Source organism: Aedes albopictus, chromosome 1, assembly GCF_035046485.1.
Source record: "Aedes albopictus strain Foshan chromosome 1, AalbF5, whole genome shotgun sequence".
Classification (NCBI taxonomy): Eukaryota; Metazoa; Arthropoda; class Insecta; order Diptera; family Culicidae; genus Aedes; species Aedes albopictus.
The window spans coordinates 234,757,684-234,781,927 of NC_085136.1; the positions used below are offsets into that span (position 1 = coordinate 234,757,684).

The 24,244-nt window shown below is 41.9% G+C and overlaps 3 protein-coding genes and 1 long non-coding RNA gene across 4 annotated transcripts in view; 2 read left to right on the plus strand and 2 right to left on the minus strand.

The window, feature by feature from the left end:
- Window positions 1-2,714, plus strand: part of LOC134291299 (uncharacterized) — an 11,600-nt gene extending 8,886 nt beyond the window's left edge. Inside the window, exon 4 of the mRNA XM_062858857.1 lies at window positions 2,640-2,714. Coding sequence (XP_062714841.1) covers window positions 2,640-2,714 — 75 coding nt within the window. The remainder of the gene's footprint in view (window positions 1-2,639) is intronic.
- A 6,252-nt stretch (window positions 2,715-8,966) lies between these two features.
- The window catches only part of LOC109425375 (serine/threonine-protein phosphatase 2A 56 kDa regulatory subunit alpha isoform), a 62,239-nt gene continuing 46,961 nt past the window's right edge, over window positions 8,967-24,244 (minus strand). The window contains exons 4-6 of the mRNA XM_062846445.1: window positions 23,397-23,596; window positions 9,525-9,719; window positions 8,967-9,445 (exon numbers count right to left, since the gene is read on the minus strand). Of these exons, the coding sequence (XP_062702429.1) occupies window positions 9,251-9,445; window positions 9,525-9,719; window positions 23,397-23,596 (590 nt within the window). The 3' untranslated portion in view covers window positions 8,967-9,250. The remainder of the gene's footprint in view (window positions 9,446-9,524; window positions 9,720-23,396; window positions 23,597-24,244) is intronic.
- LOC115263829 (uncharacterized) lies at window positions 9,883-19,146 on the plus strand. The gene is made up of 2 exons (XR_003895838.2): window positions 9,883-18,511; window positions 18,596-19,146. It is a non-coding gene; the product is annotated as an uncharacterized LOC115263829 (long non-coding RNA).
- On the minus strand, window positions 21,923-23,072 carry LOC134285523 (protein lethal(2)essential for life-like). The gene is made up of 2 exons (XM_062846446.1): window positions 22,558-23,072; window positions 21,923-22,473 (listed from the first exon to the last, which is right to left on the minus strand). The coding sequence occupies exons 1-2, from the start codon at window positions 22,662-22,664 to the stop codon at window positions 22,035-22,037; spliced, it is 546 nt and encodes a 181-aa protein (XP_062702430.1). The 5' UTR covers window positions 22,665-23,072; the 3' UTR covers window positions 21,923-22,034.

Genomic DNA, 24,244 nt, shown 5'->3' on the forward strand with positions numbered 1-24,244 from the left:
CCTAGCCTTTAGAGGCAGGACACAGACCAAATACCTGTGTCCCATCCCAAGGAAAGCAGCATCGGCGATGGAGTGTGTATTAATCTTCTTAGCAACGCCACTCCCAACGAATCTGTCTATCCCCTTTACCCTTAAAAACGAAACGGTTGGTACGGTTGTCCCCGTTTCTTCTAACATCAAATTCAAAAACTTACGTTAATCATATCATTCATAAGTGGATAATCTGATTGCCGTGAATTTTTGAATTATCTTCAACTCCATTAGTCTGCACAGTGGGCCTGGCCGAATTAATATTTGTATCACATCATCGTTGATATGCTGCAAATATTAATGCTGACAAGAAAATATCAGAAGAAATTTTGATATTTCCAGGATGCTTTTCAATACTGGCTGTGCAAGCGCTAGAATAGAATAGAATAGAATAGGGTATTGGTTCCCTTATTAAGCACGTGGCTCCCATTTTCATCCTATGAAAAACAACTGTTTATTATGTTTCATATGTTTGTATTTTTGTTACAAATGAGCGTTACGCATCGCTGCCGCAATCGCTTATTTTTGAATAGGATGGATATGGGAGCGTAAGATTACTGATGGCACTCATACCCTATGTCGTTCGATTGGCATAAAATTGATTGAACCTTGTAATGGCAGAAAGACACAACGATATCACTTCATTTAATGAAAATCAACATAATTAATAGAAGATCTACACTATATACACAAATTCAATTTTAATCTTGCCTCACAACTCCAGCACCAGCTATATTTACGGTACACAATTGTTTCCGACTACTTTTTATCATTAAGTAGTCTTCGTTATTATGCTAAGTTGATACGGTATACAAAAGAGCCCTAATTGGAATGATCAACTCTTGAGCTACAAGAAGGCAGATCATAACATGCAAGACTCTTATTCTGACCGATTCTAAACGATTAGTGGGATAGAAGTTCCTTAATTCTTCATATCTCCATTGTATTATAACTAACTAAAAGCACAGAACAGATGTGTATCTTCGAACAAATTTGAAATTTCGAGGTGGAAGTCGTGAAATTGTCACTTGGAGAACTAGATTGGAATGAATTTCCATGGGAAAATAAAAAATCATCAAAGCGTGCTACGTCGTCTCCCTATGCTCGCTATAGGAAAAAGCTTGACTTCCACCACCAGGTTCGCTAGTGTTGAGCTATCAAACGAGCAGTGCTTTTCGTGACGAAGATTCACCCCCGTGCTAAAAGTATAGTTTAAATTAAACCGCCTAATAATTAATGATCTTGACACATTCTTGTCTTCTTAGTTCAGTGTTTTTAATTAATAACACTGAACACACAATGTTTCTTTGTTATGAACAATTGCATTGTTCAATTCTGTAGTTAAGCCAAAACTGACCTTTGTCGTGACGATTAGTTAAGAAAGATCATCATGATTTGTAAACTATATTCAGCATATGCAGCTGTCTATAATACAGATCTCTTGCACGGTAATTACACAATTTGGATCATTTTTCTAGACCGGTGTTCGAACAGGACCAATCAAACCCATACCGCAATCTCAACCAAAATTAAGCTATCGATTCATAAAGCCAAGATCCTTCTCTACGGCCATATAAAATTGATCCAATCAATTGTAATTACCAATAATTGAACAATAGTGAGAGATGGACGGGCAGCAAAATCAACTCTTGGCCGTCGTTCGTGAAGCTGTGGTGCTCTTGCAGCTGGTCTGACAGCATCTCGTGACGACTACGGCGAGAACCTGAGTACCACCTCTTTCGCTACTTGTGTGAAAAGTCTCCACATTCAAATACTCGGATCGATTTCGAGCGCAGTCCGTGAGTTCCAATACACCACCCACACCATCCGGTGGTTGCAATACCAACGAAAACTCAAAAGAAAAACAGTAATGTTGGTTCACCAGCAGAATTCACCGCTATTTCGCCCCTCAGAGTGTTGTGCGGCAATTCTCTCCCTGTACAAGTGGGTACTCTTTCTCCGACTCAAGCCGAATGACTTCACCTGAAGTGCGCATGGTCACGGCTTACACACATTGACTCAACCACAGAAGGCAGTGTAGAGCTCTGTATCGGAACGGACGGACGGTCCACCCGATTTGATTCATAAAATAAATAGACCCACCACCACGATGATGACGGCGACGACGGACGATCCAATCACACCACAATCGAGAATCCTGCTTAGTTCAAGACAGCTAATTCGATGGTACGAGCCTTGTCCTTCCTACTGAAAGGGCGACTATCGTGGAAGGTCAAACTTTGATGATTTCAAATCATGGAAATGACTCACCGGAGGAAATTCGGCGTTGAACTATACCTACTTTATGTTTTCAAAAACGACGAAAGAAGCAAGAAAAAAACTAATACAACTAATCTTTATTGTTACCGTTATATTCCAACTGGAACATAGCCAACTTCTCAGTGAAGTGTTCAATTATCACTTCGACATTTATCAACTGAAAGTTTCTTGCGAGTTGATATTTGCATTCTTTGTAGTAGGCACGAAGGAGCTCGATATCCAGAGAAGCCAAGAAAATATCCATTACGAACAGATCCTGGACCACCTGGAACCTAAAGCAAACACCCTTAACATGATTTTTTATCCCGTTTAACACTACGCCTAAACAGGCCTTAGTTCACTTGCGGCTCGAAGCCAAATCCGACCAAAAACCAAATCTGATAAACTTGAATCAGGTCGAATAGGTGAGTCAATCAACACGGTAGCACGGTCCTGATGGGTAAGGGTAGATGCTACTGCTTTTGAATGTAATAAGCCTTAGGGATTGTATACATGATGTGAATCGTAGGGTTAATCGCCAATTATTGCACATCTTAAAAACTCGCCAATTATTGCACACTCCATGCTTTTCTTATGAGGTGTGCAACAATTGGCGAGTTTTTAAGGTGTGCAATAATTGGCGATTTACCCTATATGTGAATCGATATACACTGTGTCCAGTGTATTCTCATACACTACGGTCGATGTTAACCCTTTCCTTCCCACGACTTTGAACGACAATTTCTATTCCAAGAAAGTGTTTCGAAAAAAAGAGCTTGAACAAAAAATATTGCAAATTGACCAAATTTCTAGACTAACATTTGAAAAGGGCGGAACAACCATTGCAAATTCTCACTTGTTCCGTCCCTCCTGGGCGTATTTCAATATTTTTATGCAAACTTTTCCCTTTAACAGATAGAGGGGAGTCAGATCTATCTGTTACTGGTAAAATATTTTATGAATAATGGGAGGTAAGCCTAGGAGGGACGAGAGAAGCAGAAATTCGAAATGGCTGTTACGCCCTTTTCAAATGTTGGTCTAGATTTGTCAAAATCAACGAAAAAAAAAATAGTTGTAAATCAATAATATTTTGATAAGTTTATCAATAGTTCCACTATTGAATCAAGTAGCGACCTGCTGTCATTCGCGCAGACAACGGAGGAGAATAACAGCACAGTTCACAGCCACATACAGCCCACAACAGAACGGTATCGCGAAACGAAATAACCGAAGCCTTATGGAAATGGGGCGATGTATGCTGATCGATGCATCCATGGACTACAAGTGCAGAATATGCTATCAACATCAACCCGTGCTACCGAGAACACCCCATATGAAGCCTGGTATGGGAGGAAGCCAGATTAGAAGCATATGCATATCTTCGACAGCAGCGCTGACCAGAAACGGCCTAAAATAGAGCCGAAGGGAATGAAGCTCACATTCGTCGGATATTCGGATTTCCAAAAGGCGTATCGTTTGGTAGATAGCGATTGTTAGGAACCTGAACAGCCATTTCAAAGTAACATCATTAGGAGACATCAGGTATTTTCTTGGAATTCGAGTAACCCGAACCGAAGAAGGTGTGTCACTACTGAACCAGAAAGTGTACAAACAAACAATGTTTTCACGTTTTGGATTGCAAGATGCCAAACCATCGAAGATACCACTTGATACAGCCAAAGGAGGAAAATAATGAAGCGTTGCCGAATAATCACCAGTTCGCAAGTCTGATTGGAGGATTGCTATATGTATCTGTTATGGGTTGAACGTGTACGCAGACGACATCAGCATCTTCGTTCCTGATATGGAAACATTACAATGTGTAGTGCAGATAATAATGGATTTCCATGGCGTCTCGGGATTGCTATATGTATCTGTTAACACCAGACCAGACATGTCGGTTGCTGTATCCATCCTAGGACGCAAGACCGGTAATCCCTCTCAAGGATTGAAGCCAAATGGGTATGGTAAGTGGGGGCAGGATGGGTCACCTAAGAAATGGATCCCTATAACTTTCTGAATATAAATCGCATTTCTCTGTATTCTACCACGACTCTCAGATACACTAGTCAGCTATGATATAAGAGTATAAAAAGGTTATAAAGTTTGAAACCTGCGTCTTGACAAACAATTTTCAAAACATGACCCATCGTGCCCCACCTCATTTTAACGGGGGCAAGATGGGTCAGCTATAAGAAAACTCGATTTTCCTCCAACAAAAAATACTATATCTTCTAGTTTTTCTCTATACATCTAAGCTTCATAGACGTACAGATTACATGAAGAAAGTGTTGAAACATATCGGTAGATTATTCTCAGAACTAGAAGATTTTTGTTCGGGTAGCCATAAACGGACTTTGAAAACCTATATTTTTTGAAGGAAAATTTAAAAAATATGTTCTCAAATTTTCAGTGCTCTCATCGCTTCGATAATGTAGGTCACAGAATAGCCTTTCCATGAAAAATAAAACATTTTCAAAAACTATGCAAACATACCGAAAAATTAGGGTGACCCATCTTGCCCCGTCTACACAATACACATAGTCATATGGAATGTATAGCATAAGGAGTTTAACGAAAAAATATTTTATTTTTTTCTGTGCGAGGAACGTATAGAATTTTCAAAACAATATACCACTTTTTTGTGTATCCCCGTCGTTCATCTGGGAAAATTATTGAAAGATTCAAAACTTATATTGTGCGATTGAAAACGGTACTGACCCATCTTGCCCCCACATACCATACTTCGGTATTTAACGCGCGCTGTTATAAAAAGTACAACCCTATCAAAAAACCTCGCTCGTCGTATACAGCGCGAACGCGGTGCTGTTTCGGTTGCTTGATGGCACGCATCCTTAAAGGTTAAAAGGAACCTTCGATCATGAGCTGATTATAGGACAGGATTCGTCAGAGCTCGAAGTTTTTGTGGATGCCGATTGGGCTGGCGATGCATAAGACCGAAAGTCAACGCCTGGATTTCATTTTCGCTTCGAAGGAGGAAAGATTGGATGGAATCTCATGAAACAGGACAATGTTACTCTAAGTAGTAGTGTAGTGGAATATGTACCTATGACTGAATGCTGCAAGGAACTGAATTGGATACTTCGTATACTAGATGACCTCGGGATCAAATCTACGTTACCAGTAAAAGTGAACAAATCACAGCTGTACTGCCGCCACTCGCATAACAGTCCCATCTTTGCTGGGTTTCCTATTCATATGGGACTGCTTTGCGAGTGGGAGCAGTGTATCAAGAAACTAAGTTCCAGCAGCATCAACAGAAGATCAAAACATATTGAAACCGAACCATTTCATCTGCGGCAACTCAAACAGGATAGCGTCATTAAACCGCAGTATTTTGCAAACCTCTGTTAAACCAAGCTTTCGAAGCTTCGTGAATTGACCGGAGTCATATCGTAAGGAGGAGTGAGTGAGAAATCGAGTCGACGGCTAATAGCTACGCCTTAGTAACAGTCCATTAAGGACAGACTTGTTAGAATCCCAAAATGGCCGCCACAAGGGCCGACTTTGGCACCTACTCACGATTTCGAGGACACAAACCAGCGCATTGAAGCTTGCTTCTTGAGAATTGTGCATCTGAAGTTCTGATGTTGAAACAGGATTTCAAAACGTTTGTCCTTAAATCAACAGTTTGAATAAAAGGTTTATTCCACTTTAGTTAGTCAATCAATACAGACGTAATTTGTTAGGACAACATCCTCATATCATTTGTCTCAGTCTATGTCTATTTGTCAATGTACGAGTTTTTTTTTTTTCAGATAATCGAGTAATTCCCATATATTTGACCAGTATCTCTATTTCGACCTCCCAAGTATTAACGAGAAACAGGAGGGTTTTGGTATTAGGGTCACACTCGCGTAGCCACGGAAGGGTCAGGGTTAAAACCTCCTCCAGAGCTAAGATTTGTGGAACAAATTTTGAGTATTAAGCGCTTTGTCATGAAAACATTTTTCGGAGGCGCCGCTATTTTCAAACTAGGAATACAATTGCTTATTGCTGTTAACGAAATGTAAATGTAAAACCAATAAAGGTATCATTGCCCGTAAAACCCCTCCCAGAGACAATTTCTGGCTACGCCACTAATTAGGATAATTTTTTACTCAAACCTTACACTACGCCAGCTAGTTGTTCCCAACGTGATGCAAAAAAGGAAGGTTAAGCTCCAGAAATCCTGCTCTAGTTCACCAATAGTTCTGCCAAAAGCTGCTGTCAGTTTTCCACGAGAAATTTCGGTAAACATTCTTCCATAAATTTGTCATTATTGCAACTAAAAACTATGTATTTCAATATCCCGATTATCCTATATTTATAAACTAGTTCTACTCTTCCGTTTATCAGGTGAAGATCACTGCGTTTACTGTTGCGATAAGAAAACCTGGTCTATGTTTGAAATAGGTAATAAATGATCATTTTGAGCAGCTACAATTTTCGGCAAAACGTTCACATGCGAAACGTCCTGTCCCCACTGAGGGTGACGGGTTTGATTGCCGGTCGGCTTAGTAATATTCGTAATGAAAATTTCATTGACTTTGACTCTCTTGTTCATAGAGTACATATCTTCGGGCCTTCCATTGGATATATGTACAAGATGATCATTGACAGAGAAAACTATCATTTATTTACTGTGGAAATGCTTATATAACAGTAAACTGCTAAGCAGGCTTTATCCCAGAAGCCCCTAACCTCGAATCAACCTGTTCAACAATAGTGTCCTTCAAATTTTGTGAACAAATTATTAGTGGTCAACGCTTCGCTTCACGCAATGCTTTATTGTGCCATCGGCATTACTGTAACAGCGTCTTGAGAATCTCGGGTCTGCCACAGACAACCAAAATCGAAAGACTTGCAACTATTTTTGACATCAAAAATTCGTCATAAATGAGTGATTCCATACATCAATCTATTATTCACCGTATTGCCATCTAAACGCAGTGTGAATATGGGAAAATGTGTGCTGCAAACCTCTATACACGAGAAAATTGTATCCACTTTTCCACTCAATTCCAGCAGATTATAACCACAGCTAGCTACACCACCCAGTCAGACGAATGAGGCACACGTGACACCAGTTTTACGTTGGTTTCTCTCTTTCTTACTCGTCGCCTCTCTTCTGTCGCTGGGCCTTATCTACCCACCCGAGGGAGTAGACCTTTTCGGAAAAGGAAAAAGTTATCACCAACCTCCATCCGTCCTTGCCCACCATCATTGATCCTTGATGTGGAATTCGTTCTCGTTCGATACTGAAGGTTGACCAGATTTAAATTTCCTTAGTCCATTGCTCAGCCACTGGCACTGACTGTATCGATGGGGTGTGGGTGCCAATGTCAGCCGGCTGAACCCTTTCAAGGCGAGAACCATCTACATATCAAAGCGACTAGAGGGTATCCCGTTTGTAAAAGGTAGAAATATGCCGATACCGATATTTCATGCCTAACAATACGAAACACCGGTTGCCTGACTGTACAATGATGGTTGCCTCTTAATGTAATACACCTAAATTCTATAAGTTATTAATTCGACAACGATTGTTATTCACTAAAGCTTATCTGACTTAATCGGTGTTTCTTCGTTGATTTTCTTTTTTGCTGATAACATGATCAAAACAAACTAAATCATTGATCTTTTTGTTCTCATAGCAAGATGTAGCCGTCCCCTACAGATTTTAAATTAAAAAAAAAATTCGAAGTCTTAATACACAAAGAAGGGTGCATTTCGATTATGCCAAGTGTGCAAATGCCAAATGACTAGGTTTCCCATACCTAGTAATAACGCAGGATCAATGAAAAGAAATCGGCAATGCCAGTTAATCCCTAATGAAAAATCATTGTCGAATGCACCATACACTTCAAAGTTTTTATTAATTATTACATAAAAAGGTCTACTTTGATTGTTTTGAAAGCGAATGAAAAGATAACTCTGCGGGAACGACCACTTTTTCCGAACTAGCTTTTTATTCCAGCATGACACCGCGCTATCATGAGACCAGGAAAAATCCACTTCTTTCTACATGCCGACGACGACTCTAACGAGAGGGGGGTGTTTATTTTGGCACAACTCTTATAGCATGAAGAAGATGTGACATTCCCATCGTCCTTGTCGAGCAAGGACACCCATCCAGTGCTGTAGTGGAAGAAGAGACAAAGTGAGAGTTTGGGGTTTTCCTTGGCTTTCCACATCAGTCTTCCTTCACCCTTGACGATGACGGCGTTGGTTGTCACAACGAACGGAGCAAGCATGTGCGAGTGTGTAGCTACGGTTGCAGGCTGCTGGCTGTAGTCGTCCTTGTTAATGATGAACCAACAACCGTCCTCGTTCCCGTCATTGGTTGTAATATGTTCGATGTAAGAAAAAAAAAACAGTAAAGCATCATCAAACATACAACGAGCTGTGTTCTTACGTTTTTGTGAACTCTACGACAACGCTAAGTAGCTCGAAGGAGAAGAATCGTGGATAAAGAACTGGTGTCGTCGTTTTATGTCTTAAGAGTGCCGTGCACTCGTTATTTAAGTTAGTATCTTGGGGTTTTGTTACAAATACTATATCATAAGATTTTTGGTAAAACGAAAATAAAATGAATGGTGAGCAATGATACCTTACTCGTCATCAAAAAAGTACATAAAAGTTTAGTTCTAGTGTAACCGTTTTTTCACGTGGCCCACCTAATCATTTTGGTTGAGAACCACTGCTTTTACGAATGAGAAAACGACTCTGCGCTGTCTTTGTCGTCGTCATCGCTTTCAGAAGAATCGATAAATCGGTTTGTGTCCCAGCGAAGGTGTCGCTCGATATCACCTCACATGGTGTCGACTAAAAGGACCTTCACAGGAAGCGCTCTTCTACCGCTAATCGATTCCGTTGCCTCTGAAGGCCAATACGATTCAATCAATTATTGTTGGCTTTCTTTGCTACCTTATATACGCGTGTATGAATGCCACGAAACCTACCTTCCCAGAATCTCGAGCAGTTCGCCGACTCCGTTGAAGTGCTCCGTTTCGTATATAAAACGTAGAAATATGTTATTTATCTGCTTTCGAATAAAAGCACGTAATCCTAAAAATTTGCCATATATACGATGCAATACGGTTTTCAAAAAATCACGTTCTCTCGGGTCCTCGGAATCGAACAGTTCCAGTAGCTGGATTTGGAATAAAAATAGGAAAAACATATTACAGTTATGCTGCACAAATAGACTTTCCCGAGCAGCCAATACTAACCTGGAGCACAAACTTCTGGTCGATCACCTTCTTGCCGAAGGTTGCCTGGAAGTCGGCCGATTCTAGGAAGCGTAGGAACACCTCGTACACTAGCTGTAGATGGGGCCAGGACGCCTCCAGTGTCGGGTCATCCTCTTCTGGATCGAAGTCCGGGTTTTCACTGGGCGGGAGCGTTCGAAATAGATTCACAGATATCTGAAAAAAAGAAAAATTAAAGTGTTAGTTCTTCGAATCATCTACAGGTAGGTAAGTGATCAAGGGTAATTTATTTAAAAAATAAAGAACTTAGTAATGGGAACAGTTAAAGAACAAGAAGAATGCAGCATGGGCGAGAATGCTGCAACACCGTACGAGGCAGAACTCAGTCTTCTGGAGGAAGAAGCGCCAGTAGGAAGAACGAGATCGCGAAGCGATGGAAGAACTCTACCGCGCTAATAAAACACAGAAGTTCTTGGAGAAGCTTAACCACTCGCGCAGAGGCTTCGTGCCACAAGCTGACATGTGCCGAGAGAATCACGGGAATCTTCTCACGGGCGAGCGTGAGGTGGTCGAGAGGTGGCAGCAGCACTACGATGCGTGATAAAAAATCCAGGAGTACGTTCGCAGAACGACAGATTTTCAGCCCCTAACCTCCAAGAGGTTGAGGAGGAGGTTGGCCGGTTGAAAAACAACAAAGCCGCTGAAGCAGATAAACTACCAAACGAGCTTCTGAAATACGGTGGAGAAGCACTGGTGAGAGCACTACACTGGGTCATTATCAAGATTTGGGAGGAGGAAGTATTTATTACCGGAGAAATGGATGGAAAGTATTGCGGATTTTTAGAAAAATTTCCACTCTGCGGTAGCCGCCGAGTCCTACCGCAGCTGTCAAAGTCCTACCGCAGGCTTGAAAATCATTCTATCATTGAAACTGAAGGCCAAATCAAAGCATGCTTGCCAGGTGAATTGAACTGAAAACCAACAACAAACAATGATCATCGGCGTCGTATCCAAGGCTATCCAAGGCATCGCTAGGGCTCGCTAGGGTAGATCGATGATACCTCATTGAAAATCAGTAGTCTGACAGCTGCGGTAGCTTTTCATTCTACCGTAAAACGGAAAGTTTTCTCTAAATTAGCAATATCGTGTGCCCCATCTACAAACAGAGTGACAAGTTGGATTGCGCGAACTATCGCGCGATTACACTACTGAGCGCTGTCTACAAGATACTCTTTCAAATTTTATGTCACCGTCTATCACCGATTGCAAGAGAGTTCGCGGGGCAATATCAGACTGGATTCATGGGTGAACGCGCTACAATGGACCAGATGTTCGCCATCCGCCAGGTGTTGTATAAATACCGCGAATACAACGTGCCCACACATCACTTTTTCATCGATTTTAAATCGGCGTATGATACAATCGATCGAGACCAGCTATGTCAGATTATGCACGACTACGGATTCCCGGATAAACTGGTAAGATTGATCTGTTTAAACTTGATACAATGCACAATGGGAAAAAATAGGTATAAAACGCGAATAAATTCAATATCTCTGCTCGGAGTGAATGGATTTGAATGAATTTTTTACACAAACTGTAAAATTCTCTATAGTTTCAGATAAGGAACGTCTCATTCGCGCACGATGCTGGAAGTTAATGTGTTTAGCTCGTTTTACCCCACACTCTCTCTTTTTCGACTTATTCGGAAATTCCTGAAGTGCAAAATAAATGGTTTATTTAAGTCGTGATTGTGTAAAAACTTCCGTAGTATCGAATGGAGATGATTTGGCTCACCGCACGGCTTTAAAAATTGAAATATATCTTCAAATAACCCCGATATCCCCTATTTCTTTGAAATTTCACATGTATCTCCGCCCGGAGTGGAACGCAATCGATAAGAGCAGGACCAACCAGGGATTGGCGGCATGCACCGTGCGGTGCGAAAAAAGCGTGTGCTTCACACAATCGCAAGTGCTCGTCTCCCGTTTTGCCGAGAGACAAGAGACGTATGACTGAGAGCTTTCGTAATTGAGCGAGAGACAATCGCAGCACTAGCTCTACGGCGCAGGGAGTAATGCACGGTGCTTGGGACTGCGCTTGTCTCCAAACAGAAAAAAATCAATTAATAAATGAATTAAAGAGTTTGTGTTTTCGGCAAAGTTGTTAAGCTTGTCAAGGGTTGACAAGTGATGGGTCGTTTGATTCGAAATTTTTCCAATCGTGCGTAGTATCAAGCCAAGTGCCAAGCACGGAGGCAAGCTCCGAGAGAGTGCATACGACAGAGCGTGAGAGACAGGAGAGCTCCAGCGCGCGGCAAAGTAAGCGAGCAACACACAACCGATTGCGCGTACTCGTCTCCTTCTAGTTTATTGTGCTGTCTCGTAGCAGAGTGTGCGGCACGCAAAGAGTTTTGAGTCGCACCTTATCCCTGGGACCAACCCTATCTTAAATTGCCGATACTATGGAAGTTTTTACACAAATACGAGTAAAATAAGTCATTTATTTTGCGCGCCAGTCGGGAATAGATGAGGATTTTCCCAAAAAGGTATATGATAGAGAGAGTGGGGTAAAATGAGCTAAATTCACTGATTTCCAGCATCGTGCGGTGAATGACTCAAAAATTCATTCGAATCCATCCACTCCGAGCAGAGATATTGAATTTATTCGCGTTTTATACCTATTTTTCCCACTGTGCAATGGCGGAAACGTACATCCGACTAAACAGTGAAGCCAGGCGAATTGGATTGGAGTCATCAATGTGTTGAGGACAAAGTACATGATGGCGAGGGCCTTTTTTTTTTATTCCTGTTCGGGTTTGTCACTGCGACCAGTTTTTAGATCTATTGTGACATTTCCCGTATCCTTAGTGTAGTGCTTGTCGCATTACTCAATTGCCATTGAGGGGCAATAAAGAATCGATTTTGATACAGTTTTTGTTAAGGGCCGATTTCTTCACCTCGGCTTAACTGGTAAGCCAGGCTTACCCATATAGTTAAACCTGGTTTAACGCTTAAGCCAGGGTGAAGAAATCGCCCCTTAGAAAACAAAACAAGAGTACTGATATTGGCCATGCATCGGAAACCTTGCATCACCCTTGTTATACTGCTAAATTCTCCCCAGTAGGAAGTTTAGGACCCGGGTTTTAACATTAGCAGCAATATCATTCCAATAATGGAACATGTGTTCAATAATAAGGATTCTTAGTATGTTCCTTGCGTACTAGCACTTTCCAGTCTTCGAAGAGTTAGTACATACATGGATCCCTAACCCAATTTGATTTCCTTTGCATTGAGTTTAGCCTCAGATGGTGAGGTTTTTAACTATATGCAAAGTAAAGTTGGTAAACTCAGTTTTATTCAAAAACTGGAAGTCACCAAAACACCAGTAGTAGGACTAAATGCTATAACTCCTTGAATTACAAGAACACATATTCCAAAATTGAAAAATAAGACGACACTAGATTTCGGTTTGGTAGATCTATCACCGCAACGCAACCCAAAAAGGCGATCTACCCACGCTACGGGCTCCGTTAAAGATCGAGCATCTTTTAAACCCCCTCAACCATTCATCCCTCAGCACGGGTCGCCTGACACCTTGGATTGGGGTTACCTGTTTGGTGGACTTTTACCCCCGGAACAGGTGGTCCGTAGTGCTATTCTAAGCCGGCAGCTACACGGGCAATGGCAAGGGGCTACAGGGAGGAATCATCACGCCCGCCACCCCGGATTTCTGTAGACGGTGATTAAATTGAGGCGGTTGAAGAATTCGTATACTTGGGCTCACTGGGTACCGCCGACAACGACTCCAGCAGAGAAATTCAGAGACGCATTATGGCAGGCAATCGAGCTTACTTTGAACTCCGCAGAACTCTACGATCGAATAAAGTTCACCGTCACACAAAGTTAATCATCTACAGATGATTAGACCGGTAGTCATCTATGGGCACGATACATTGACTCTACGTGCAGAGGACCATCGCACCCTCGGAGTTTTCGAACGAAATGTGCTGCGTACCATCTACGGCGGAGTGCAGATGGAAGACGGAACTTGGAGAAGGCGAATGAACCACGAGCTGCATCAGCTGCTAAGAGAACCAACCTTCGTCCACACCGCAAAAATCGGGAGGCTACGGTGGGCGGGACATGTCATCAGGATGTTGGATAGCAACCCGACTAAAATGGTTCTCGAAAGTCATCCGATCGGGACAAAAAGACAGCGTACGCAGCGAGCAAGGTGGGTCGATCAAGTGGAGGACGATCTGCGGACTCTTCGCTGTGTACCAGTGTGTGGATTTTTATCACGAACCACTGAATGGTCCATGCTCAGCAAGTGATACATTCGCGAATGTAACATTTCATGAACCAACATGATCGGGAACGCTCCCCGAAATGCTGTTTACTCTCTTGCCCGGTTCAATACGAGAGCGCAATCAAGAGAGAAGATGCTCGATGACGCTAATGAAAGCGATGCATTCGGTAAGAATATTTTATTGCCATAATTCTTTTTTTATTGTGACTACACAACCTGCAACGTCGGGAATACAGTTAAATTAAATAGTAGTTCACGTTTTTAAAGCGAAAACGCATTAAATACTAATGAAAATAACGATTATTCACAGTTGCCCCCAGCCAACGATGAGAGATCATCGGTAAGTGTTACACTTAGCGATGCCCGCTCATCGCCGCAGCTTGTTTATATCGGAGTATCCTCTTTGTGTTCCTTCGTGAACCATGCGACTCGACGAGAGAACATACACCGCTTGGTAATTGAAACAGAATCAACAGAAGGGAAGAAAAACTGCAGAGTGGTTCACTGATCACTTTTTCGTCCAAACACTGCTGTGTGCGGAACTGGAGACTTGCAGCCATGAACCGAGTAGAATGGAAACGGCTACTATGTACAGCAGAGGCCACTCAAGCCTTAGTCTGACCGGTAAGTGAGTAAAGAACATAGTCGGGAAATCCTACATTCCTTCCCTTCGGGGACCCTCCTAATTCCTTGGACGCTGCCCATAAACTACGTCGACTCTTTTTTGGTCATCTCAGACCTCCCCTGTACACTTTCGTTTACACAACATTTCAAAAATTTGTACGGACCGTAGACTTTTCCCCCTTCCTCCTTCGAGTCTACGTGGTTTACATACAGGTTCTTGATGGAGAGATGGAGATTCTGGTTGCAGACGTCCACCACATGCTTCGCCTTCATGCAAGGCAGCCCTTTCATCATGAGCTTCCTGAGCCCATCTAGAGCGGTTCTGTTAAATCGCTCTATCCGTCCATTCGACTTATGATGATATGATGAAGACACATGCACCTGGATGCTTCGCTCCTTCCAACTGATGTTCTTCCTTGCTCCATCCGTGATTACGGTTTTAATTACACACTCCTTGCGCACCATCTTTCCAAACCTCACATTCTCCTATCGCTTCTCACACCACCTATTAGGGATATCGGCTGACCATGCAGCACCTGATACCTGTACGCCAAAGCCTTCGCTACTCCATGTATCAAATCAGTGTGTATCCGACACAATTCCCGTCTCCGCGACTCCTACTCTGCCGTTCTACGCCAAATGGTCCCATGTTATATGGGAATCCCATATAACATGGGACAAATATGCGTAGAACGGCAGTACTCTACCGACTTCTCGTTCTTCTTCGAGTTTACCAGCCTCCTGTCGAGTTAGCGCGTCAACATGCGTATGATAAGGCTGTACAAGGAACAGTCTGCTCGAAAGAATCTGCTTCAGCTCCTTTAACTTTGCCTCCTCAGGCTTCTCTCACTTAAAACAAGTGTCTTCAATACTGCCGTAATTCTGCAAAGTGACGTAAGCGCCATTCAATATTTCGAAAATTTTGAGTATATTATACATATTATCTGGTGAAAAAATAGCACTGTGGTATGCCTGCTGTATTAGAATGCAAGATCTAGCCGTAATCTATCATCTATGGAAAGAAACTTAGAGGATGACCAAAAGTTTTATGCATAATAACCAAAAAATGAGCCAAAACTAACAATGTCGCTTACGTCACTTTGCAGAATTACGGCAGAATAGCTCATGCAGTGGCTCCGCAATCTCTGAGAATCTAAGAATAAATTTACGGTAATAGTTGATTATCCTAAGAACCTGCGCACCTCTTCCAAAGACCTTGGCTCTATTATGTCCTTACTTATTACGTGTCCCAAGAACTCCACGTTTCCCACCTAGTACACACACTGCTCTTAGAGCCTCGTCGTGCTCCGCTCCTGTTCATTCAAAGATTAAAATGTCGTCTACGTAGACAACACGCTTTCTTCCGATCCCAATACTTGGTCCAGGAGCCTTTGGAACACCGCCGGGAAGTTCTTGCACCCCATTGGCATCCTGTTCCACTCGTAGAGTAGATTATTTACTCTAAAGGCTGTCTTGTGATGATCGTCCTTCTGTAGTGAGATCCTCCTTCAGATCAACTTTACTGAACCAAGCCTGGTGCCTCAACCAATGCACCATCTCCTCGATATTTGAAAGAGCATAAAAACGGATCTTTCCGTCTTCCTTCGCCTGATCCGATTACACCAAGCCGACTTGAACGGACTAATTCCTTCTCAAATAATCCCTCTGTAGTCTCTTCCAGTCTTTTCTATAAGGCTTAAGAAATCTTCGTCACACCTTCCAAGACCCTCACTCCTGGCCTCGTCTCTATCTTGCATTCATGTGAGATTGTAATCCCCTCCTTTCTTCCCGTAAACAACTTCTCCATCAACTCCTTCAGTGCGGACTCCAACTCCTCCGCTCCTGATACCGCCTCTCCGTTTCCCTGTTCTGGCCTTCACCTGAGCTAATTTATCCAGCAGTGTTCTACTGCTAAATCTTCAAACATTTTAAATAATATCTTCGTCATATCTTTTTCTCGGCCCAAGTCTCGGACCTAGACTGTTAATTGCAGTGGCGATTCCCTAACCTAAAATCTACCTGTTCAACGAACGTAAATACTTGAATTTTCTCATCAAATAAGCTTGTAATTTGTAAAAAATGGCGAGAATAGTCGTTTTCGTTTATTTTTAGTTTGATTCTTATCCTTAATTATCCGCAAATGCAAGTTTTAGAGTCGTTGAACAGGTAAAAAGTAAGGTTACGAGACGCCACTGGTTAATTGGCTTTTCTCTTCGTCTGTCAAACGGCTTAATAGATGAATTTAAACCACCACGCCTAGACAGGCGATACAAAAATTGTTGGAGAAACCACTGGAGTCTCAGAAGAAGCTCCTGTGAGATTATCTGAAGAAATTCATAGAGAAATCCCTGATGGAACTGCTGGAGGAATCTTGGAAGAATATACTTCAAGAAACTCCTCTGAGGGAACGCCTGAAAGCATCATTGATCAAATTTTAAAAGAATCCCTGAAGTAACCTCTGCAAGAATTGCTGAAGGAACTACTGGAAAGAACCCTGAATGATCCCCTTGATTAAATAAACTCCTTAAGTAATCAACGAACTGCTAAAGAAACTCCTGAAGATCTTGGAGGAATCTCTATAGAAACCCCTGCTGATATTTACAAAGAAATTTCTACAGGAATCAATAAATAAACTCGTAGAGAAATTCCCCATTATAATCCTAGAGGAATTGATAAAGAAAATCTGTGAGGATTTCCTGGAGGACCTCCTAAAGGAATCCCTGATGGAACTGCTATAAGAAACTCCGACGTAACCTCTGGGAAATCGCTGAAAAAAAATGAATTGTTGAGAGAGGCAGGCCGAAAGGCTATCAGTTTTTTTTTTCTTGCGACGCTAACGCTAACGTAAAATACTGCAGAAAATTGTTAGGCGGGCTTGGTTTCCATCCCGCCTCATAACACAGCATAACCAATTCTATCAAGCAGCCATTTCTCAAAACACTCCGATTCGACATCCGGACAAACTTTAGCATACACAGAGCAGTTTTAGATACGACCTGTCGAGAACAAGGAATTACATCATCATTATTTCTCATTTTTCCATATTGGCCAGCTTTTCGGTGTAGCATGCCCATCTATTCATGAAAAATTAAAATAGAAAAAAAAACAACACATTACGGAGATGCCTGTAAATACTAAGCAGTTCTCTCATTGATTCCTTGTGACTGGTGGAGTAGTAATAGCAAGTCAAGCCCAAGTGTGTTGCGGACAATTCTCGGTGGGAAACTATAAAACGTCAGATGTTACAAACGCATAAATCAAGCATAATTTTTCAAATCGACGTATCTAACTTTTTCACTGATCTGAGTAAATTCATGGTCAATGTTGACGACCATTTCACTAAAATAGTTTTTTATAAAAAGACTTTTCATAAGTTTTTTCGTGCTTAACATCACCAGGGATATAGCACGCACTAGGTAAGAAACAAAACCTACTCATTCCATATCATTTTCACAATGAATTTTGATAAAAATACACATACAACGGGTTGGTTAGAGATACGTCATGCCAGATACGTCGCTTTTGTATGGTGCCAGTTTGGTGTATCTGTTACTTTTGATTTTGGCTAGATACGTCGTTTGGTTTTCTCATATATCAAAACGGTGTATCTATCAGTAAAGTTGTAAACATCAAAATAGTTAGATACGTCGTTTCGAATAATATGCTTAGTTAAACAAATTAAGCAATAAATCATCAAACAGTGACATGGATTCTTCAATTTGCTTTATGAATCATGCATGTAGCAGTTAACCCAGATTTGTTTACATTCTCGAGTTACGTCGGATTGAAAAGTTATGCTTGAAATCGCGAGTTGTATCAATACAATTTATCAATGGCGTTCGACTTGGGTACGAACACGCTGGCTGCACGCCGTTGAAGAAGACCTGAGAACCCTAAATGATGATGGGGAAAACTGCAGGAATGTCTCAAGAAACACGCAATAGGGCACCGCATACGGCGGTTGCTATGATAAATTTTTCTAAGTCTTTGACGTTTCGTGGCCTTGTTGTTTACGATTTGGACTTAGGAAAATTTCGTCGGCTTTCCTTAGGCAGTGTGATTAAATTCAAAAGGTGAGTTTGCGCGCACTGGGAAGTGTGCTAATTTATCACTTACTGCTAAGATTTCACCAAGAGCATCTCCTCGAATTCTTTCAGGAATTATCAGCGGTTCCCGTCTACAATCGTCCATTACAGTATCGCTGCCTGTCAGGACTTCGGATCGACGATTCACGCCAACAAGGTCAAGTTCCAAATCAACTTGGATGTGCAGCAACTTAAATATTTTGGTGAAGGCCTTCGACCAAGCCTCCGACAACAGCACATCATCGAAGGGAACACATCGAGAAGCAGGACGATTATGGCTACCTACATCTCCCAGTACTTCATTCAGCGCTACTCCCTTCCACCGGAACTCGATTTCAACCAGATTAACTCGTCGATTTCGTCGCACGGCATCTTGACGATTTCGGCTCCGAAGAGGGCAGTTGCGGATGCGGAAGGCCACAAGTCGATTCCGATCGTTCAGATAGGCCAACCGCTGAAGAGAATCAGTGTCGATCACGTAAAGAAGGAGAGCATTACCCACAAATCTTAGTGGAGTGGTGGTCGAGGTTTTACTGTTGCAACAATTTACATGATCAGGACACATTGTTCGCATAGTACTTGTTAATAATTAGCTGAATAAATGATATCAGTTAGTGATTGAATTCTTTTCGGAGTTTCATCAGGATTTTAGTTTGCGATTTCTCCAGTTCCATGATTCCTCCCAGAGTTCCTCCTGGGGTTCTCAAGGGAGCACCTCCGGAGATTCTTCTAGGGGCTTGGTCAGAATTTCTTCTTAAGTTCCCTCTGGGATTCTTCCAGGAGGTTCTACTGACAGCCCTTAAAAGGATCCAACAGGAATCACCCTAGAAGTTCTTTCCGGGAATCCCTTTTGGGATTCCTCCAGGATTACTCTAGGAGTTTCTTCCGAGATTCCTTTTGATGTTCCCCTGGAAATACTTCCAGGGATTGCTACATAAATTCCTTCTGTAGTTTCTCCAAAAATGTATTTCAAGTTTCCTCCAGAAGTTCATTCTGGAATTCCTCAAGGAGCACCTTCAGAGATTTTATATTGGGTTAATTCAAGATTTCCTCATAAGCTCCCTCTGGGGATACCTAAAGAGGTTCCACCTAGGATTCCTCTAGTAGTTTATTTCGTGTTTCCACCGGGAACTCCTTCAGGGATTCCTTCAGAGGTTTTTTTCGGGATTTCTCCAAATAATCTTTCTAAGACAAATTCAGAAAACCATCGCGGGCTTCTTCCAGGAGTTCCTTTAGTTGTTTTCCGAGGAGTTCTTTCTTATGAGCAGTTTCTAAGTTCCTCTAGGTGTTCCATCTGGAATTCCTCAAGGAGTTCCTTCTGGGATTTATGAAGTTGTCTCTAGTGAAATTTCTCCAAGAATCCTGCCTGCATTCAGAAAATCCTGCACTCAGGAAATCTTGCTATCAGGATTTTTTTCCAGGATTCCTTTAGGAACGTCTTCCGGCATTTTTCCATGATTTTTTTTTATCTATTAACGAGGTTTCTAGCCCTAGGCTAGTTCATCTCGGGACCCACGCTTTACTTCACTTTCGAAGGAAGAACCCACATTTTGCAAGATTGTCGGGAGTGGGATTCGATCCCGGGTCCTCGGCGTGATAGTCAAGTATTCTAACCATCACACCAGGTCCGCTCCATGAACTTTTTCTAGGATTCCTCCAGGAGTTTCTTCACCGGTTCGTTCCATAGTTATTTCAAGAATTCCTTCATTATTTCCTTCCGAGACTTCAGTAGATGTTTCTTCTGGGAACCATCCAGTAATTTTATTCAGAATTCCTTCAGAAATTCCTTTCGTAATTTTTGCAGGAGCTTTTTTTTCGAGATTGATTCAAGCATTTCTTCAGGATTAGTCCAGGAATTCCACCCAGGGATGGCATTCACCATTTGCAAAGAGTTACATTCACTTGCTACTATCTCAGTTCTTAAGCATGCTATCAAAAAACAATGTATGGATGACTTTTATCTTGTAGTTTTATCTGAAAGTTTGCCGAATATCATAAGGGTCGCACACGCATCCTTCACGAACTCCTACCGGAATCCCTTTAATAACTGCTTCCGGCTTTGCTTCAGGAGTTCCTTATGGAGTTTTTGCAGATCCTTATGCGATTCCTCCAGGAGTTCATTTTAAACTTCTCGCAGATTTTCTCAATGGGAATCCTCCCGGAAATTATTATAAAACCCATCAGGAAGATTTTGTTTTTGGATTTCATACGAAATTACTTAAGAAGATCCATATGAAACTCATTCATGAGTTCCCTATAAAATTCCAGCAGGAATTCTTCTGAAGGAATTCTTTCAAAAGATCCTTCTGAGTTTCCTCCAATAATTTCTTCAGGGGTAACATTTACCTTGTGGGAATCCCAGTAAAAAAACTGCCGAAGACATTCCAAAATGAACTGGAAAAATCTTAGAAAATACGCCAAAAGAAATCCTTGTAGTAACTTCTAGATGAATCTCAGAAGGAACTCCCGGAGTAATCTCAGAATGAATTCCTGGAGGAATATCGCAATAAATACCTGGAGGAATCCGCGAAATCCTGGAGGAATCCCGGAAAGAATAAATAGATGAATTCCGGTAGGAATCCTACGAGGAGTTGCTGAAGATATCCCGAAAAGCACTAATGAAAAAATGCCAGATGGAACTTCTTTAGGCATCTCTTAAATAAAAACTGGAAAGGATCCCAAAGGAAGGATCCCTTTCGTTTAATCCTGAATAAACTCCTGGAAGAATTTCCTTGAGGAATGCCTGAAAGAAATCCTGTACACACTTATTTTAGAGTCACTTGTTCGGCTGTTCTATTTTCGGTAAAAGTTCGGATTACCGAAGTTCAGCACAGTTTTACCGAAGTTCAGCTAGTTTTTACCGAACATTCGGTAAACATTACTAATAGTTCAGTAGAGTTTACCGAACGTTCGATAACCGAACTTCGGTAATGTGGTGCTGAACATTCGGTAATCTGAACTTTTACCGAAAATAGAACCAACACAACAACTGTTAAGTCTATGATAGAACAGCTGAATACGGTACTTTATTTTAAGTGTGTAGGTATCCTGGAATACAATTTTGGAAAAGCAAGTATTTCTAGGGTAATCTCAGATGAAATTCCTAGAGGAATCTTGGAAGGAGCTCCCAGAGGAATCCCGAAACTCTTGGGGAAGGAAGTTTCTGGAGAACTTCTGGCAAGAACTCCAAGAGAAATCATAGTTGGAACCGTTTTAGGGATCTTAGAAGAATCTCCTTGAAGATTCCCAGAGGGTGTTTCTGATGGAATCCTAAATCAATTCCTGGAAGAATTTTAAGAGGAGCTCCCTCAGATACAGCAGAAGAAAATCCAGGAGGAAACCTGGATCAATTTTCTAGAGAAATTGCGGTAAAAAATCCTGATGAAACTCCGAAAGGAATTCAATCACTAACTGATATCATTTATTCAGCTAATTATTAACAAGTACTATGCGAACAATGTGTCCTGATCATGTAAATTGTTGCAACAGTAAAACCTCGACCACCACTCCACTAAGATTTGTGGGTAATGCTCTCCTTCTTTACGTGATCGACACTGATTCTCTTCAGCGGTTGGCCTATCTGAACGATCGGAATCGACTTGTGGCCTTCCGCATCCGCAACTGCCCTCTTCGGAGCCGAAATCGTCAAGATGCCGTGCGACGAAATCGACGAGTTAATCTGGTTGAAATCGAGTTCCGGTGGAAGGGAGTAGCGCTGAATGAAGTACTGGGAGATGTAGGTAGCCATAATCGTCCTGCTTCTCGATGTGTTCCCTTCGATGATGTGCTGTTGTCGGAGGCTTGGTCGAAGGCCTTCACCAAAATATTTAAGTTGCTGCACATCCAAGTTGATTTGGAACTTGACCTTGTCGGCGTGAATCGTCGATCCGAAGTCCTGACAGGCAGCGATACTGTAATGGACGATTGTAGACGGGAACCGCCGATAATTCCTGAAAGAATTCGAGGAGATGCTCTTGGTGAAATCTTAGCAGTAAGTGATAAATTAGCACACTTCCCAGTGCGCGCAAACTCACCTTTTGAATTTAATCACACTGCCTAAGGAAAGCCGACGAAATTTTCCTAAGTCCAAATCGTAAACAACAAGGCCACGAAACGTCAAAGACTTAGAAAAATTTATCATAGCAACCGCCGTATGCGGTGCCCTATGCTCGACGCTGAAGTAAAGAAGCCTACACGCAAAAAAAATCCGTTTCGATGTACGTGCACTCTCAGTCACGGCAACGGGAACAAACAGGAACTATGCATAGCAACGATAACAACAATAAGAAATGTACACCGGGAACTAGAAGTCACGGTTTCTAGAACGACCATATTGACAGCTGGAACTAGTTCCAGTTCAAGGTGTATATTTTCCTGTTTTCATATTAGCGTTTGTTTGTTCACGTTTATCAGAACGGATTTTTTTCGCGTGTAACGTAGACAACTTGAAGTGTACCAGTCCATTGAAGTTTAATTCACATTAGAATTTCAACACTCGTGCTCACTTACACTAATTTCAACTATGTAAATAACAAGTTTAATTGAAAGCTCACTCACATCTTGAGTTTCCGACTCAATTTCATCCACAATTTCCACCGGATCTATGTTACTCATTATGCAATCGGATCAGTTTACCACAGAACCTACACGGTACACTTCGATCGTAATTAAAGCGCGAAATCTTACTGATGCGACAGTGCTGTAAACTGTACACGAGTCAAAGACACCGAAACAAAAGACAAAGCTAGATAAAGAAAGTGCACAAACAAAAGCAGCTTATAAATATATTTTAACTTCCTGTGCTCTGAACAGGCAAGCGATTTCCCCCTGAAAACCTAGAACAAAAAAAAATCACTTCTGAAAGATCACTTACCATTTTGATAATTTCTGGATAGACGTTTTCCGTCAGCACACCGCGGCCGTGTGTGATGTACGCCGACAGGTCGTTTAACGCCGCCCGCTTGATTTCCTTGCCCTTGAGATCAGAGAGCGGGTCCATGAAGTCGAACGAGACGCAGCATTGCCGCAGCTTCCGGATGAACAGTTCCTCCTGCTCTAAACTGGAACAGTCCACTGTGAAGAAGGAAAGCAAGAGAAAAATAATGACATGGTTAGTCATTCATTCATCGTTTCACATTGTGGTTGTCGTAGGAGAAAATTTTCTGGGTGTGAAGTGAATTACTATGCACAAAAGGGGGATACTCGTACTCGTTTGGTCAACGATCGTCGGTGCACAAATATTGGGATTAAAAATTTTCATTGGTACGGCGGCGGTAGCAGCCGGTTCACTGAAATGCGTTACCCTCTATCTCTCCATTTCAAAACAACTAACTACCCCCGGTTTGTTTAGCCTTCTGTGTTTTTGACGATCCGCGTCATTCAAATGCATACAAATTTGTAAAAAAAAATCCTTGTTTTATACTTTAAAAAACCTTCCTTGGGTGAAAACTGACAGAACAAAACAAAGACAACCGAAATTAGATGTTCCGTTTGAGAGTTATGCGCAGGTGGCAAGCCTTGTAGTAGAAATACAAGGCACGTATTGAAAAAGTAGTCAATTTGCAACATGTTGCATTAATAAACTGGTCATTGGTCTTGGTGAGGATCACCAAACACCAAGTCATTGCACAATCGAATAACAACCTCGGCCTTCATCGGATGCTCGGTCGCATCTCAAGGTTATCTTCCTTGTCCCGGCGCCAGCTCCTTCTCGCTTCCAGA